Source organism: Nesoenas mayeri (assembly GCF_963082525.1).
Source record: "Nesoenas mayeri genome assembly, chromosome: Z".
Lineage (NCBI taxonomy): Eukaryota > Metazoa > Chordata > Aves > Columbiformes > Columbidae > Nesoenas > Nesoenas mayeri.
In genome coordinates, this window is record NC_137542.1 from 74,700,426 (window position 1) to 74,719,593 (window position 19,168).

Consider the following 19,168-nt stretch of genomic DNA (forward strand, 5'->3'; position numbering starts at 1 on the left):
AGAGCTGGAATTAAGACCCAAAGGGAGGGAGGGGGAAAAAACAGTCCCACTCTGGTCCTTCAATAAGCAGCTGCTTTATCAGCACGGGTACAGCCACACGGAAAAGCTTGTTGTGGATGTCCTCAGCGACAAACGTGGGACCAGGAGGTGTGAGCTCTGCTGTGCCCATCTCCAGCCCCCCAGGACCAGACAGGTGCTCAGATCACAGCAGTTTAGCACGGCGGTCAGCGGAGAGGTGGCATGGAGCAGCTTCTGACAGGTCCAAAGGGCTCAGATAACAAGCTGCTGTCTGCCAACGCATGCGGTGCGAGGGGTATCGCTGAATGGGAGGGCACATCTGCTAAGAAATCACCCTGGCACGCTTCTGGGTCGCTCTGCAGATTTTGTCAACCATCCATCACCAGGAAACGCTGCGGGAATTTCTCAGGGAGTTAGGAGAGGTGAACACTCTGCGAGAGGCTAATCTCTGCAAGCTGTCAGCCAAACAGGAGAGGCTGAAAGCAGCTGGGAAACACTGCGGCTCCAGTAAAACATTTACGTTGGCAAGATACAGCTACTGACCGCCTCAAGCAGTTTATTTCAACATCATTCCTTCTGTGCTTTCTCCATCAGATCGCGCTTTTTAAACTGCAACACATGTGGTATGGCGTACAATTCCTTACAGAGCCACGGACACGTGGTTACTGCAGCCAAAGCAACACCCACACACCTCCCACATTTCCAAGTGCCTCGTGGGGCCATCACCTGGACCCAGGGCAGAGAGAATAGGCGAAGTCCAGGGTGAAAATGCTGATGTTGGCCTTCAAAACCCCAGGGCTGCTGTTCACGGGATGAGACACAGCCATTGATGGAGATGGGGACATAAGATGCACCCTTTCGGCTATCAAAGAGCACGCCGTGAACTTGCTGTACCATTGCTAGGATGGGCAAATTTCTCCATATCCTTGGCTGAAAATTTGCCCCTGGCCTACATTTGATTGCTACTTGCTTGTATTTACAGGTTTCTCCAGTTTTTATTTACAGATTCTTTTTATTAAAATGGGTCAATCCATTTTCCGAGCAGGAAAATGCACCAATTTCTAGTTTATTCTCTTTTTACAGATTCCGTGTATTTTTGTTGCACAAGGAAGCACCAGAAATTGTGGTGTCTCTGGTTGCTTCTGTACAAGCACTGAGGGAAGATATTAGTAAAGCAGCCTAACAATTTCTGTCATTACCTACAGCCCTTAAAAAAGATTTACCAGGAAGAAAAACAAGATTTGATGAATGGAGAAGGCATCCTGGTTTTAGTGTTGGACCAGAAGCGGCCCTCCTTACAGAAATCTTAGATACTATTTAAGCAAGGACCTGGAAGAAAGAGATCACAGGTAACAGAGTCTGTGAATCATGTAGCCATGGATGCTTTTGCTTACAAAATTTTTTGGCTCATTCAAAGAATTTGCAAACATTCTCAGCTATATATTTTCAAGTCTGCATTTTCAAACATTAAAATACTTCTTTGCAAACAGCTATCTCATGGTCTGAAAATAATAACTGTTTAGAGATAAAACCTGAAGGATTCGTGATTTATCAGATATTTGCCTGGGAGAGGCTGGAGTAAAACATTAGAGGGAGATGTTCATACTTACTAACTGCAGCTATTCTTTACATTGACCATTTATGATTCATCATAATAAGGTTTTAAGCATAGATTTCACTTTAATCTTTTACTTCAATCCACCGAGACCCACAGGGCCAAGATGGGTGAAATGTTTAGAGATAATCACAACATGGAAAAGTTTATACTGCAAATAGATAAAATCGAACAGTGTATGGAGAAAATGGGGAAGGCACACAGAAAAGACACATAACACAGATGGAATAAGGATACAGGACTCTTATTCATTGTTTCCACTACCCATACCCTCTGGTTTCTGTGCTGACAATGTCATGTATTACTTTTTACAGCTACTAAGGATGGTTTGCAAAACAGTTAGAGCATTGAGTCCTGATCCTCCTTCTCCAGGACATGCATAGGGCTGTAAGTCAGTAGCTGAAACAATACCACCCTCTGCTGAGTGCTGACAAGTCCAAGACACGTAAATAATAACTAGGTACTCTCAGAGCCTCCTCCAAAAAGTTTGTGAAAACAGAAATCCCTCCTTTCACAGACATTCTAACTGAGACTGGAACAAATCAAGGGCTTAGAAAGCAGCAAAGACACTTAATGCTACAAAGTCTCCCTGTCCCTCCTCTGGAAACTTTTGCTCAGCAAGTTGAGAAGGAACAGCAGCAACATCTTATATTGTCTCTGGGAGCCCTCCAGTGGCTGTGCAACCATCGCTGCCTGTGATAGGAACCATGAGGTGTTGCTGTCCCTGTCCCCAAATAGGACAGAGGCAGAAGAACCCAACAGTGGAGCAGCTGTCGAGATGAACAGAGAGAGTCAGACATAGAATCACAGAATCCCAGAATGTGAGGGGTTGAAGGGCCCTGGGAAGCTCATCCAGTGCAATCCCCCCATGGAGCAGGAACGCCCAGATGAGGTTACACAGGAAGGTGTCCAGGCGGGTTGGAATGTCTGCACAGAAGGAGACTCCACAACCCCCCTGGGCAGCCTGGGCCAGGCTCTGACACCCTCACTGAGAAGAAGTTTCTTCTCAAATTTAAGTGCAACCTCCTGTGTTCCAGTTGGTACCCATTGCCCCTTGTCCTATCATTGGTTATCACCCAGAAGAGCCTGGCTCCATCCTCCTGACACTCACCCTTTATATATCTGTAAACATTAATGAGGTCACCCCTCAGTGTCCTGTTGTCCAGCTCCAGAGCCCCAGCTCCCTCAGCCTTTCCTCACACGGGAGATGCTCCACTCCCTTCAGCATCTTTGTTGCCCTGCGCTGGACTCTCTCCAGCAGTTCCCTGTCCTGCTGGAACTGAGGGGCCACAACTGGACGCAGATGAACTGCCTCAAGCCAGGGTCTCACTTGCCACCTCTCTAGGCAGACGGCAAGTGTTTCCTCCAGACTGATGAGCTGACAGGACTTGAAAGCCATCCCCTCTTGCACCACCCCATGCACAGAGTGGGTGTTTGTAGCCCCAACCTGCAGCCCCCTTCCTTTAGATGGAAAACGGTAACAGCCTGATTCCCTCTGTTGGATTTTTCACATGACTGACCACAAAACTATTAATATCTGAGCCCAGAGCTGGTTCAGCTAGACAGCTCATTCCCTCCTGGGAGAGGAAAACCACAACTTCTTACATCCCTGGAAAAACCTTTTGTGACTGCAAGACGAGCAGCTCAGACGCAGTAGAGACGGTTCTGGTTTGCCGATACAGCTCAGCAGAGGACATCAAACAGCATGAGAGAGTTTGGTTTGTTTCTCCTGTGCCTCCTTCGCATCTCCAGGAAGGGTGAGTTCTGAGCTTGGTGTGCACCCCTGTGCCATCAGGGCTTTTCTTCTTGCTTTTGTCAAAGTGCCAGGGGCATTGCCTGGTACAACAAACTCTCCAAGAATTGCACCACCCACCACATTGCTTAAAAGCATCATGGAATTCCAGATGCATGTGAGGATACCAGAAAAAACCCAAAGGCTTGACTCTGTAACTGTCAGAAGTCTTTCACGGGTTTTTTTTTTTTTGCATTTTTTGCTTTCCTAACCTGTGCAGAGTCCTTCTTAATTTACCTTTTCCCCACAGCCCCTCATCATAAGGACACAGAAATATTAGAGAGAGTGCAGAGGAGGTGACAAAGCTGGTAAGGGGCTGGAGCACAAGTGTGATGGGGGCAGCTGAGGGACCTGGGGGGTTCAGCTGGAGAACAGGAGTTGAGGGGGCGACTTCTCACTGTCTACAACTACCTGAAAGGAGGTTGTAGCACGGAGGGTGTTGGACTCTTCTCCCAAGTAGCAAGGGATAGGACAAGAGGAAATGGCCTCAAGTTGTGCCAGAGGAGGTTTAGATTGGATATTAGGAAAAAATTATTCATGGAAAGGGCTGTCGGGCATTGGAACAGGCTGCCCAGGACAGTGGTGGAATCACCATCTCTGGAGGGGTTTTAAAGGCATCTAGACGAGGTTCTTAGGGACATGGTTTAGTGCTGGAGTTGGGTTATGGTTGGACTCGATGATCCTGAGGGTCTCTTCCAACCGAAGCCACTCTATGATTCTATTGTTTGTTGTGCGTCACATATCCATCACCACCCAGAAGTGCTGTTTTGTGTTCCTAGGAGTTATCATGCAATGGACACGATTTGCTCCAGTTCAAAAGAGCAACAAATCTCCTCTTTAAGTATGCACTTAAGTTCCATTAGAGTCAACGGGATTTGCTTAGATATACTGTCAGCATTTGCTAGAGCAAGCCTAGTGTCTGTGGTGTTCTCCAGCTCTAGGTCTTCTTGTTGTCTTCATGACTTTTCCACTGGCAACTAGCAGATACACTCATATGACAACTCCTTTCGGGAGTTACCTTGTGGAAGTTGTGTAGGCTGTTTGCCTACAACCTACCCTGTTTCTTGTGAGACCTTCAATCCCAGGAATAAATGGATATTATCAAGAGGAAGCCATGGAAAACCTACCATGGTGATGCTTTAAGGTTAAATTATACAGAAGATGCTGACACCTCCCTCCACTCATAACCTAAGCAAACTGTGTTTCCATAGAAATGGGTGGAGCTGGTAACATTAGAAGCACTTATTTTTAACACTGTTTCTCATGTGGAAGGCAAGGAGATGTTTATGTGCTAAAAATAATGTTCTTCACTTAAGATTCAAAAAAAAATGCAAATCAAAAGGGTGGCAAAGAAAAAGCAAACCATGTACCCAAAAGCACATGCTCTGCAGCTCTCCAAAAGTAAGGGGTTACAAACAAACAAGCAAAATAACATGAAATAAACTAGAAAGCAACAGCTTTTTCTGTTTTCACTGACAGGTCAAAGTCCGTGAGCTTCCTGGATCTTCTGTGGCCATGTAACCTTGTATATTAGACTACTGAGGCTGCAGAATGTGCTCATATCATTACGGTGAATAACAAGGCAGCCCGACTCCAGATCTCAGTAATCAAAATACCAGCTTGGCCCTGGTTCCAGATAAATAACTTAACGGTAGAGAATCAGTCCTGTGTTGGCCTTTGTCCATTGTTCAGCACACAACAGATAATTGCAGGCTGCACCACCACTAAGGTATTTGTCAAATATTATGGAGATAAGATACATGAACAGGGAAAAAAAATTTATCTTGGACTTTACATGAGTAACTCGGCAGCTGAACACCCACAGACCACAGTGACATCAGATAGACCAGGGAACGGTGGCAACTATGTACAGGACACCTTTAGATTTTCTGCAGTTATTCTCAGCTACTGAGGGGAAAGCTCCTGGTTTAATGAAGCCATTCAGTGAGTTTTATAAGACAGGAACGTAGCCACAGATGTTCCTCAAGCCACAATCTGCTGCTACAGCTGTTGCGATTATTAAGACAGTGGATAGATGCACATATCTATATGGAAAGCGCTGCTTACAGGTGCTGGATGTTGATGCTGTTGGTTTCCGGGGAAGGGAAACAGATGAGATGTTGAGTTTTCTCTGTATACTTCAAAGGTGAGGAACATCCAGTCGGGTGAAGGCTGTTTTCATCACAGAATCACAGAATGACAGAGTGTCAGGGGTTGGAAGGGCCCTGGAAAGCTCATGCAGTGCAATCCCCCCATGGAGCAGGAACACCCAGATGAGGTTACACAGGAAGGTGTCCAGGCGGGTTGGAATGTCTGCACAGAAGGAGACTCCACAACCTCCCTGGGCAGCCTGGGCCAGGCTCTGACACCCTCACCGGGAACAAGTTTCTTCTCAAATTTAAGTGCAACCTCCTGTGTTTGAGTTAGTACCCATTGCCCCTTGTCCTCCTGGGTTGTCACCCAGAAGAGCCTGGCTCCATCCTCCTGACACTCACCCTTTCCATGTCAATAACCATTAATGAGGTCAACCCTCAGTGTCCTGTTGTCCAGCTCCAGAGCCCCAGCTCCCTCAGCCTTTCCTCACACGGGAGATGCTCCACTCCCTGCAGCATCTTGGTGGCTGCGCTGGACTCTCTCCAGCAGTTCCCTGTCCTGCTGGAACTGAGGGGCCACAACTGGACACAAGATTCCAGGTGTGGTCTCACCAGACAGAAACAATCAGACCAGGTCCAGCAGCAGACGGCGCCTGTCTGGGAAGACACTGGCAGGTGGAGTCCACGCAGTGATAACCTGCTCTGCTAAGAGGGAGACACTTTCTCCATCATAAGTGCATCCTCCTTCCTGCAAAAGGAGCTGACACAGACAACTTGGCCATTCTCACCAGCCCTTGTAAGATGAGTATTTCCAAGTCTTTATTCCGACCCTGTTGCCTCTTAGGAATAAGATGCTACTTCATGATGATAGCAGCACTGACTGTTAGAAATGTCAGCTGCCTTCCCCAGGGTTAGTGCAACCACTGATTAGTGTAACAAATACTGTAATGTGGAGTATGTGTGTGTGTGTGTGTGTGTGCGCACAAGCCTAAAGCCCCAATATCACCGAATACAGGCAAAACAAAAAAACCAAACTGTTCCTCCAAGTACATAAATGGTCTGTTAACTGCAAAAGACGGTGTTGAACAACTTTAGACACCATTGTTCACAAGCAAGCACCCTGCTTAAGAATCAGGTCACTTCCAACATGAGCTGGTCAGTCCCCTTAGCTCCGCTCGGGACTGGTACCCAGTGCAGCCGCAGCAACTGGGCTGTGCAACCATCTGCACATCCTCAGCAAGAACACCAAGCAGCACAGAGCCCACCACAGGAGATCCAGGAGGCAAGGCCAGTTTCCCTCTTAAACACTCCAGATAAATCAGCCTTGATCATCTGGATCTGGCTGGATGGGGCTCTGAGCAACTTGATCTGGGTGTAGATGTCCCTGCTCATGACAGGGTTGGACTGGATGAGCTTTGAAGGTCCCTTCAACTCAAACTATTTATCACAGTCACAGTATGTTTGGGATTGGAAGGGACCTCAAAAGATCATCTAGTCCAATCCCCCTGCTGGAGCAGGAACGACTGGGTGAGGTCGCACAGGAACATGTCCAGGCGGGTTTTGAATGTCTCCAGAGAAGGAGACTCCACAACCCCCCTGGGCAGCCTGTTCCAGGCTCTGCCACCCTCACTGAGAAGAAGTTTCTTCTCAAATTTAAGTGGAACCTCTTGTGTTCCAGCTTGATCTCATTACCCCTTGTCCTATCATTGTTTACCACCCAGAAGAGCCTGGCTCCATCCTCGTGGCACTCACCCTTTATATATTTATAAACATTAATAAGGTCACCCCTCAGTCTCCTCTTCTCCAAACTGAAGAGTCCCAGCTCCCTCAGCCTTTCCTCATAAGGAAGGTGCTCCACTCCCTTAATCATCTTTGTTGCCCTACGGCCCTACGCTGGACCCTCTCCAGCAGTTCCCTGTCCTGCTGGAACTGAGGGGCCCAGAACTGGACACAAGATTCCAGGTGTGGTCTCACCAGGGTGGAGTAGAGGGGAAGGAGAACCTCTCTCGATCTACTGACCATCCCTCTTGTAATACACCCCAGGATACCATTGGCCTTCTTGGCCACAAGGGCACAGTGCTGGCTCATGATCATCCTGTTGTCCACCAGGACCCCCAGGTCCCTTTCCCCTACACTGCTCTCTAATATGTAATTTCCCAACCTATACTGGAACCTGGGGTTGTTCCTGCCCAGATGCAGGACTCTACACTTTCCCTTGTTAAATTTCATCAGGTCTCTTCTCATGATTTCATCATGGTCTCTTTCCGCTTCTAGGTGTGCAGTCCAACAGCTGGTCCGTTCATGTCCCATCTGATGTCACTGGTGAACTTGGGAAAATGGTTGTCCTGCCCTGTACTTTCACACACCCCTACAAAACCTTTGACCGGACCCTCACTGCCATTTGGAGGATCAAGGAACCTTACAATGGCACTGTAGTTTTCAAGTGCGTTAGTCAGAGCACCAGCGAGCTCTGCAAGACTGCCATCAGCTACAAAAACAAATACAAACTGCTTGGCAACCCCCGGCACAAGGACCTGTCCATCAGGATTGATAACCTGACCTGGAGCGACAGTGAGAGATACTTCTGCCGGGTGGAGTTGTCCGGAGACATCCACGACAAGTATGAAAGCAGGAATGGGATTAAGCTGCATTTGATTGGTAAGAGGGCAGGAGAGCCAAAGGAGGCAAAGCCACCCCATAGGGAAGAGAGAATGCCGTGAGACGTGGGAAGTGATGTGAGGGTAACAGAAAATGACCTGTGATGGTCTTCCAAAGAGGTGGCTTTTCCAGTTCTGGGGATAGTTTATAGCATTAGGCAGGAAATACTCATTGCCTTCTGCAGCCTTCCACCATGAGGTGATGTGCACAATGCAGAGCGGGAATAGGAACAAAACTGGTAATGAAATAGCCAGGCTCTGCCTGCTGGGGTAGGAACCAGCCGAGTCCTTAGCATCTGTGCTCATGCCAGGGCAGTTAGACTAGATGACCTTTAAAGGTCCCTTCCAACATGAACCATTCTGAGACACTGTGATCCCACCTTGTCCCTGCAGCACAAGACCTGTGTGGGTGGCAGAGAGGCGAGCTGGGTTCAGAGATGTCCTTCTATCAGGATTTAAACTGGAGACCCTGGTTGCTGAGTACACATTAGTAAACGTAAGCACAACCAGGTGTGGATGGCAACATGGGCCTGGGAATACAAGATACCCAGCTCCCACATGCCCTAGGTCTGAACTCCTCTGGAGGGAGGAAATGTTAAGTACAGATAGACTGATAACGAGCTCTCATCAACAAATGTCAAACGTGAGGAGCTGGCAGTCTCTGTTAATCCCTAAAGCTCCTTGGGCTCACCTCACCATTGAGATACACACAGATCAGAGGACACAAGGAGGAGCTTCACATCCTCTTGAAGGTTCTTACTATCTCCAACTTGGGGTGAAACACTGTTTTGAAACCTGAAGAAAAACAAACAAACAAACAAACAAGCAAACAACTGAGCTCATACCCATATCTGGCTTGGAAGCAGCATCTCCAGCTGCCATGGTCACACTTAGCTAAGACACCCAACCCTGTCCTTTTGGAGAGCACACAGGCCCAAGCTCCCTCCAGCTTTGCCAAGGGATCACTTTGAAAACACAGGTGAAACAGGGACCAGGCAAAGCATCCTTGAGGTGACACAAGACAACAGTCACACAAGGTGAGGAGCCCATCCATGGGGTGGACTTCAGCATGGAAGTGACATTGAATCCCCAGATGAGCTCAGGGCCCTTTGCAATAGCTGTTGGACAGACGTACACAGGGTGTTGGTCCTTCCTGTGGAGCCTGTAGTGTAATTAGATGATGGGAAGTAGAGAAACACAGAGGTAACACCCCAGGGAATGGCAGGAAGATGTGCCAGGGGAGGGTCAGTTGGACATTAGGAAAAGGTTCTTCACCCAGAGGTGCTGGACACTGAACAGGCTCCCCAGGGAGGTGTCACAGCCCCAAGACCAATAGTGTTCAAGAAGAGACTGGACAACGTCCTCAGACACACGGTGTGAACTGTGGGGTGTCCTGTGCAGGGACAGGAGTTGGACTCCATGGTCCTGTGGGTCCTTCTAACTCAGGACATTCTGTGATTCTGTGGTTCTAGCTGAATCCCACAGCAGCCAAAATCTGAGTCTCTAAGTCACATGCTGCCCAACAGCTCCCACTAAACCTATGCGAGGCTCATAGCACAGAAACCCAATGCAAGAGCCCCCCTGCTGCAGCAGGTCTCGTTTGCTCTGTTAGATGAATAATATGGCTGAAAAACACCTTATTTCAGAGCAAGCAGGGCAGAGACACAGCAGAGCAAGCAGGGTTGAGTCTCCAGCACAAACTACACAGCCATACCTCTCCATGCCCATGAAACACATACCCGGGCTGTGACCTGCATTGTTCAGACCCAGCACTCGCTTATAAGGAGACCTGATTCAGGAAAGCACTAATGCCACCTCCCCAGGTGTGCTCATGGATTGAAGGAGCTCTAGGAGACCCAGGTGGCCTTGGGAACAGACTCAGACCTTCCCCCTGAGTGCAGCCGTGCCACAAGTTGGATGATTTTGCCTGTGAAGTGAATCATGGAATCATTCTGGTTGGAAAAGAACTTCAAGATCATTGAGTCCAACCATTAACCCAACCCTAGCACTAACCCATGTCCCTGAGAACCTCATCTGTGTGTATTTTCAACCCCTCCAGGGATGGTGACTCCAGCACTGCCCTGGGCAGCCTGTTCCAATGCCCCACAGCCCTTTGGGGAAGAAATTGTTCCCCAGATCCAACCTCAACCTCCCCTGGCGCAACTTGAGGCCATTTCCTCTCGTCCTCTCTCTTGCCTGTGCCTACTGTGCATGGTGGGCATCCAGATGGGACCCAAGCATGAGCTCAGTTACTTCTTGAGTCACCCAGAGCAGCCCCCAAACACCCACACGCAGCATGACCAGGAGCTCCCTGGATTTTAACCTCAGAGGAATGATGACACTAGCAGATGTGGGAGACAGTGTCAATGGGAGGTGTTAAATAGTGGTTAAAAGGTGAATTTAAACACCAAAACACACAGACACATGATGAGTATCACAGATAGCTTTCTTACAGAAAGTTCTCCAGCCTCAAACGCCTCCTATATTATATAGACAAGGAGGCAGATGTGCTGCAGGTGGTTGCAAGTGATGCATTCGCTGTCCAGTCTGACAAAAAATGGGATAAATATTGAACTCCTGCTTTTCCTCTCTGAGGACACATATTTCGTTTTTTTGGGTTTTCACAGTGCCTTTAGGAAACAAATGCATGCAATTCCAAGAGAAGAGGACGAATGGTTAAGACGATCTTGGTCATATCAGCTATGTCTCCTTAGCAGACTAGAGCAAGGATGACATGGTCAACAGTGCCTCTTAACATTTTGCATGCCCCAAATGACCTTCTCCACTGTTCATTCAGTCACACAATCCCACATGCTAGAAGTTAGTGGCCCTATCTCGGTATTGGCATGCTACCCTAAAGCCACCACACACCTACACCAGCTACTGAGTGGTCACAACAGAGCTGGAAGAAAACAACAAAAATAGGTTGTAGCAGAGAGTGGAAATGTTCCGGGTCAATTGTTCACCAAATCTGGCGAGTTTCAGGCACTGAGCAAAGGGCTCACACAAACAGATCCCTCCATGTGTGCTCTGGAGGTCCAAGACCAAGGGAACAGCCAGGAGATGCCTACAGGAGAGCACCATGATTGCCTTGTCCTGGACCAGGTGCAGATGCAGCCAGTCCGAACAAGCCATCAGCTGCAATTCATGGTGCAGCTGCACAAGGCAACCCATCTTAATGGATGCTACAGCACACTGCTCTGCCTTCTGCCACCAAGGAAGGTCACAACAGGAGAAGCTGAGAGAGGGTAAGGCATCACAAGGATAAAACACAAATTGGGTACACATCTTTGTGTCCAGGCTTTGCTGGGTGAAGCCCTTTGCTCCTCTGTACAACACAAGCAAGCTGAGATAGTTGGGGTGTTCAGCCTGGAGAAGAGAAGGCTCTGGGGAGACTTTATTGCACCTTTCTGGACTTAAAATGGGCCTGCAAGAAAGATAAGACAGACTTGAGCAGGGCCTGTTGTAATAGGATGTGAGGATGTGAGGGTGGTGAGAGCCTGTCCCAGGTTGGGCAGAGAGGTGGTGGCTGAACCATCCCTGGAGACATCCCAGGCCAGGCTGGACGGGGCTCTGAGCAACCTGAGCTGGTGAAGATGTCCCTGCTCATGGCAGGGGGGAACTGGGGGAACTTTGGAGGTCCCTCCAATCCAAACTATTCCATAGTTCTATGATTGTAACCTAGGGAAAGAAAGTGCCCAGAAAAATGAGGAATGGGAGGTTTGATCCCAAAGTTACCCTGGCACAACAACCTAAAGCTCCACCGAAACCAAGTGCTCATTCCAGGTGTTCTGTGTTAGACCCACCTTTGCAGCCTGACACATCTTCCCTTCCCCGCTGCGATTTCTGCAGCTTCCCCCAGGATCATTAACATCACCATCAGTTCCAATGGGGACAGCACCTTCCAGGCAAGCTGCACAGCAGAGGGGGAGCCAGCACCCACCCTGACCTGGACCGGACCACCCTACACCAACATCACCTCCACCACCAGCACGAACCACCGCGTCACTAAGGAGCTCCAGTACCTGACCCACGATGGGAAATACACCTGTACGGCTGTGAACAGCCACGGGAGAGCAGAGGGGGCTGTGTACTTCTATAAATTCAGAGCATCCAACAGCTCCTTCTTCCTGATCCTGATCTTCGTGCTGCTGGGAACGAAGGTGCTTGTTTTGTTGGTGATACTGGGCTTCACCATTTGCTCAAGAGGAGGTATGTATCGCTGCTTCCCTCCGTAGTCTTCCTCCATCACAATGGTAACCAGAGATAGGGTACAGCAGATAAAGTCAGGAAGGAGCTGTTGGTTGTGTTTGGTTTTTTCAGTTAGTTTTGGTTTGGGGTTTTTTCTGATCTTTTTTTGGGGTTTGGTTTTGTTTTGTTTTTTAATGATGATATGATTTTCCACCCTAGGAGAGAGACATAATGGAGAATCTATCAGCAAGTTTGCTGATGACACCAAGCTGGGAGGAGTGGCTGGCACACCAGAGGCTGTGCTGCCATCAGAGACCTGGACAGGCTGGAGAGCTGGGCGGGAAAATGGAATGAAATAGAACAAGGGCAAGTGTAGAGTCTTGAATCTGGGCAGGAACAACCCCAGGTTCAGTGTAAGTTGGGGAATGAGCTATTAGAGAGCAGCGTAGGGGAAAGGGACCTGGGGGTCCTGGGGACAGCAGGGTGACCATGAGCCAGCACTGGGCCCTTGTGGCCAGGAAGCCAATGGGACCTGGGGTGGGTTAGAAGGGGGTGGTCAGTAGGTCCGAGAGGTTCTCCTGCCCCTCTGCTCTGCCCTGGGGAGACCACACCTGGAATCTTGTGTCCAGTTGTGGCCCCTCAGTTCCAGCAGGACAGGGAACTGCTGGAGAGAGTCCAGCGCAGCCACCAAGATGCTGCAAGGAGTGGAGCATCTCCCGTGTGAGGAAAGGCTGAGGGAGCTGGGGCTCTGGAGCTGGACAAGAGGACACTGAGGGGGGACTCATACATGGTTATCAATATGTAAAGGGTGAGTGTCAGGAGGATGGATCCAGGCTCTTCTGGGTGACAACCAATGATAGGACAAGGGGCAATGGGTTCAAACTGAAACACGAAAGGTTCCACTTAAATACGAGAAGAAACTTCTTCCCAGTGAGGGTGTCAGAGCCTGGCCCAGGCTGCCCAGGGGGTTGTGGAGTCTCCTTCTGTGCAGACATTCCAACCCGCCTGGACACCTTCCTGTGTAACCTCATCTGGGTGTTCCTGCTCCATGGGGGGATTGCACTGGATGAGCTTTCCAGGTCCTTCCAACCCCTGACACTCTGTGATTCTGTGATCTAATAACAAGTAAGAAGGATCTCCTGCCTGGCCGGTCACAGCCTGCAGATGGGAGTCTCATTCAGAAAGGAAACTTTGAAAATACAGAGCAGGACTCCCCCCGTGCCCAGTGAGAAAGGTTAATAAAATAACAGACGGGCAGTTAGCAGAGAACACACTGCCCATGCAAATGGATTTTTTTTTTTTAATTATCATCTTTTAGATTTACCTTTGCTGCACCCCAGTCAACAGTTTAATCTCCTGAGTGAGTGCCACTGTTTCACAGACCACCCCTCTCAGTGGTCATCACATAGACGAAGTTCTCAGGGTTTAGATGTGGACTTGGCCATGTTGGCTTAACGGTTGGACTCGATGATCTTAAAAGTCTTTTCCAACCAAAACAAGCCTATGAATCTGTGATACTATTAGTGAAATTCCACCTCCCAGCTACACCAAGGCCATGAGAGCAGGGAAAGCCCAGCTTGTAAGAGATGAGAATCAGCTCATGGACTGAGGGATGAGACCTCCCAAGAAGTCCAGAGGCTGCTGGTCCCCAGCCCATCACCCTGCTGTACAATGGGATGGGAAGGAGGAGACCAGGAGGGGCTCTTGGCTCCACTTCTCAGCCTGGACAAGATGTCACATCATCGTGACTCATCTGCAGACGGTCTGATATCAACGCCCTGCAGAAACCACCATTCGCCTCAAGCTGTAGAAGCTGTTGAAACAAATCAGAAATGTTTCGCTCCTTATATTTCAATGCCGTATTCCCACCCTTGTGAAGGGGACAGCATGCCTGACAAAAGGTCTTCTCCCCATTCACTAAGGTGTCACCAACACCTTTCAGTGCAACTTCCCAACAGCTCTAGGTCAGTCTTGGCTCCACAGCTCACTCTGACCATGTTTCTAACCCATGTTTTCCTTCCTGCTTCACAGGTCCCTCCTCTGATCCAGCCAGCCTGGCCCGGTAAGGACGTCCTGCATTCTGCTCCTGTTATCCAGCTGGAGGGTGGAGATGGCTAAAGAGAGAAAAGCAATGTGCCCTTGGTCTTGGCAACAACCTTCTGGCTCCTGGGACAAGGACAGGGTTGGGCTCATGGCTGGTGTGAGGGACTGAGGATCTGTCTTGGGTACTGCTGAGAACAGACCCCACTGACATGAGGACATGGGCCTGGGGACGCAGGTTAGAGAGAACATGGCACATGGACGCAGCAGAAGCAAAGGGCTAGCAGAAGTTTCGGTGATGAACAGGCCCAGAGCATGGTAGGAAGCCACATTAAACCAGCAAAAGGACCTGAGGGACAAGTGAGGGGAACAGGCTGGGATGGTGTATGTGCCAGGCTGAGGATTGATAAACAAGAGAGGGGAACTCCCTTTGTATTCCAGTCTCTAATGGGGCAGGAAAAGGGCCCACACCAAAGCTGATGAGTTCTGTCATGTGTGGAAGAGGTATGGAGACACAAAACAGCCCCTCTCAGAGCCAGGTCAGGTGTGGCAGGGCCCAACTCTTTGGCTGGCGTCCATATCCTGCTCCCACAGCACCCTTGGTGTTTCCTGTCACCCAGCACAACACTGTTCTTTGGCACTCCTGACAGCTGTGGTGGCCAAGATAGGAAGAGATAGGAAAAAAAAACCCACAACACAACCCCAAACTAAAAACCTTAAGCTAAACCTGAAGCAGCTATATATGAGGTCAATACAATTACACCTTCTTGGGTTTGCTTCCTTCCAACCTGAGCTATCCCCAGGTGATGTCTCCTTCGCCCGCCTTAGGAAAGATGGATGTTTCAGTGGGACAGTCAGATGTACAGCATCAGCACAAAGCCAGGCTTAGCAGGGAACTTAGTCCTACAGTCAAATTTGTAATAGTTATTTGCAAAAAGCATAGCTTTGCTATTTAACAGTGTCCAAACCATACTGCACCCTCGATTGTATTTGTAGAGATACACACGTAGATAAAACCTAAAAAACTAGATCCTCCATGCTCCACCTGAGAAGGCTCTTCTCAGGAGAGGTTTGCACCATCTCCTGAGGCTCTGAGCAGCAGAACAGCAGTAGTAGTTAATGCCAATGGTGTAGGAGGTCCTTCTGGATGCTAAAACATTAGATGCCAGTCCAACACTTGAAAAAAACACCTGCTGCAGGGGGGAGGACCCATGTCAGTATTGCAGACACCCCTTGGCTATTAGCTGAAGCCACTTACGAAGCCTGGAGCAGCCAGAAACACGTCCTCACCTTCTTCACTTCTTCTACTGCCAGGCCACAGCTGCAAGACTCCACCTACGAGAACTGTGACCGCAGACATGGTGGGGACCAGACTTTGCCGACGGAAAGAAGAGCATCGAGACGCAGCTGAGGACCTGGGCTGGCACGGTTTGGGTTCCGCACGAGGCCCCTTTGTCCCCGTGAACATAGGACTGACGTTGAGTGATGTACAGGTGGTCAAACAGGCCTTGCAGGTGCACGTTTTCCATCCCTGATGCTAAAGCCTTGGAAGCGAAGACAGAAGAATGAAAAGGTAAAACAAAGAGGGTTGGACCTGCAAGAGTGGAAGGGGATCTACGTAAGACATAAGTTCTAACCAACCTGTGTGTTTTTAGCCCATACCAAATACTGTTTAGCAAGCAGGTAACAGTCTACCATTTCCTCACATGCTCCTTTTTCAAATGTTACTTCAAAAAGCGTTTTTCACCACTGTACTTGCCAAAACACATGCAGCTTCCTAAGTGAGGTATTTTCACTTTTCAAATGTTCGCAGAGGCAGAATCTCAGAGCTCTGTGATAGATATGCTGTGAAAATGTTCAAATAAATCAAAACGGCTTTTTTTATTAAAAAATAATTCTTTCTAAACTCTGTCCATCTATGTGTTACATGAAAAAGTTACTTTAAGGCCTCACAACTCATGTCTTAAACTCTTCTGGCCTGGATGCTCATCTCTTAAATTCTTGTGAGGTGAAGACACGTCTACAAAGTCATTGGTCACCCACGGACAAGTTTCCAACCCAACTGTGAATACGCTCCACCTGTGAACCAGGTGAAAAGACCCAACTTAAGGTGTAGGAAGACACAAGTGAACCTGGTCAGGTAGACAAAGGCCCAGGGGAGGGCTGTGAAGAGCAATGGGTTGACATTGAGGAGGAGGAGAAAGAATGATAAAAGAAGGAGTGACAAGAACATACTTTCAGGTTTGTATAGCTGGATATGATGCGTTGTGCAACTATTCCAGTGTCGCGGCTCCAAAAATCTTCTTCTCCTAACAAACCACTGCTGGCCGGGACCACCATCAAGCTGGTGGTCCTGCTTGCAAGCTCACCAGCAGCCTGGGAGATATTATTTTGAAGTTCACATCTTCATGACATCTGACTTGGCCAGGATAATAAAGGAAAAAAGCAAGGAAATATTTGAACCTTGATCTCTTAAATCCCAGATTGAAATCCCAGCAGTGGCAAAACCAGGTTTAATAAAAACAGGGAAAGATACAAAGAGGAAGTGACAGCAGACAGCGTAGTCATGGATCAGTCAGCTCAGCTTGACGGGAAGAAACAGACCACAGAGATATTAACCGGACAAACTGAATTTATCAGCCCTTATGATTTATAGACATGTTCTTGGCCCCTCAGTTCAGGAAAGAGATTAAAGTGCTGGAGCGGGTCCAGAGAAGAGCAATAAGACTAGTGAAGGGACTTGAACACAAGCCCTATGGGAGAGAGGCTGAGGGAGCTGGGGTTGTTTAGTCTGGAGAAGAGGAGGCTCAGAGCTGAGCTCAGCACTCTCTAGAACTACCTGAAGGGCAGTTCTAGCCAGGTGGGGATTGGTCTCTTCTCCCAGGCATCAGCAATAGGACAAGGGGCCATGGGCTTCAACTCTGCCAGGGGAAATTTAGGCTGGAGATTAGAAAGAAATTCTTTGCAGAGAGAGTGGTCAGGCATTGGAACGGCTGCCCAGGGAGGTGCTGGACTCGCCGTCCCTGGAGGTTTTTAAACTCAGATTGGACATGGCGCTTAGTGCCATGATCTAATAAATGCACTAGAGTTGGACCAAGGGTTGGACTCGATGATCTCTGAGGTCTTTTCCAGCCCAGTCGATTCTGTGATTCTGTGATTAACGAGAATATATTTCTACCTGTGTATGGGATTGAGGCTTGGTTTATAGGATCTTTCTCTTGAAAACCAATCATTTAAATCAAGCAATTAGGGTTCCAGCAGAGGCATTGGACCTTGTGCCCGAAAACCACCTGAGATGCACCAGGTGTGCTCTGCTGCATGTTGTCAGCACCCCGAATTTGAGCAGTGCTGGCAAACACACGTGGCAAGATTGCTGCAGCAAGAACCCATGGATCAGCACTACCTGACTTCTGCTTATTTGGCTTCCAGAGCACAACCCAGGTTAGTGCAGTTATGGGAGAACAAGGACGTCCAGGTACAGGACCCCACCACAGCCCTGGGCACTGGGAGAGACACAGGAATGAGTTCACCTGAATCCTGCTCCTCTTCCCCAACCTCTTTAACCATTAGGTCGGTCTTGAGCGAGAAGAGCCCGTTCTCAGCATTCACCTCTCGCTACTTGCTGCTTCATCCTTTGGAAAGCAGGAGGTGTGGGGCGATGTGCAGAGGAGACACCTTGTGATCAACAAAACGGAGTGGAAGGAGCCCATTTTGCTCTATGTGGGTGTCGAGGGTTTTGATTGCGGACTGACAATAAAACCGTGGGCAGATGTATTGTTAACCCCCGCTCCCTCCTCTTCCTCCTTCAGCTCCTTCCTCTCCCACCTTCCCACTAAGGACAGGCGATCGGGAGGGAAAGAAGGACAGAAAGTTTACTAATGCTACTAATAAGAATAGAGAAAATAATACAAAATATACAAACCCAATCTTGAAAGTCTCAGCAACTGCAGAGCCAGCACCTAAAGTCCTGGACTGGACTCTGCAGCCAACCGGAGCTGGATTCAGTCTGTCACTAGGTCTCAGTTCGCAGGGACGACTAGCAAGGTCCTCTCCTAATGTCGGCCATAAGCAAAAGGGACGAGATCCTCGTGATCTCCCACTTTTATATGAAGTATTCACGTGAATGGACCAATTCCGTTGGTCAGTTCCTTGGTCACCTGTTTCTCATTGTCCCTCTCGTGAGATGTGCATCGTTATCAATAACTTCGCACTCCATTGCTATATTTACCAAAACATGTATCTGGTTTTCCAGAAAAATGCAGCTAATCTGAAAGTTTTAGCTGACAGGCAAATTCAATAAAAGAGAAAGTTGTATTTCAACCAAACCAGGACAGTGGGCAATAAAGAAGTGCCTACAGGACAGTGGGCAATAAAGAAGTGCCTACAGGACTGCGTTGCAGGGAAAGCGCTCTTATTTTTTCTGAGAAATCAGCACAAGCAGGTGCCTCTCAAGTAGGGGAGCAAGCAGGAGGAATTAAGAGATCCAGCTGCAGGGCTACAATCTCAGTGGGGTGATGGAGAAGCTGCAGGACAGCTCATAGGCACCAGGGTGATGTGACAGATGGATACAGGCTCCAGGATGGGATGGCGAGGACAGGGAGATGTCGGAGCACAGCGGGAATGCTCAGGGCACTGACCAGGGCCAGATGATGAGCCAGCTGAGTGCTTATAGCTGAGGATTAGCAGGACAACAAACAGAGGAGGTGGTGTGGTGGGTGTTTGCTACAGACTGTCTGCCCAGAAGTAGATGAGGTCACCTTCA

At 48.7% G+C, this 19,168-nt stretch overlaps 1 protein-coding gene across 1 annotated transcript; it reads left to right on the forward strand.

Moving 5' to 3' along the window:
* Positions 1-240: 240 nt before the first annotated feature.
* On the forward strand, positions 241-12,413 carry SIGLEC15 (sialic acid binding Ig like lectin 15; the record flags this gene model as incomplete). The annotated part of the gene is made up of 3 exons (XM_080362563.1): positions 241-304; positions 7,793-8,176; positions 12,028-12,413. 3 exons carry the CDS (start codon positions 241-243, stop codon positions 12,411-12,413), a joined length of 834 nt encoding a protein of 277 aa, XP_080218689.1.
* Between the last annotated feature and the right edge of the window lie 6,755 nt (positions 12,414-19,168).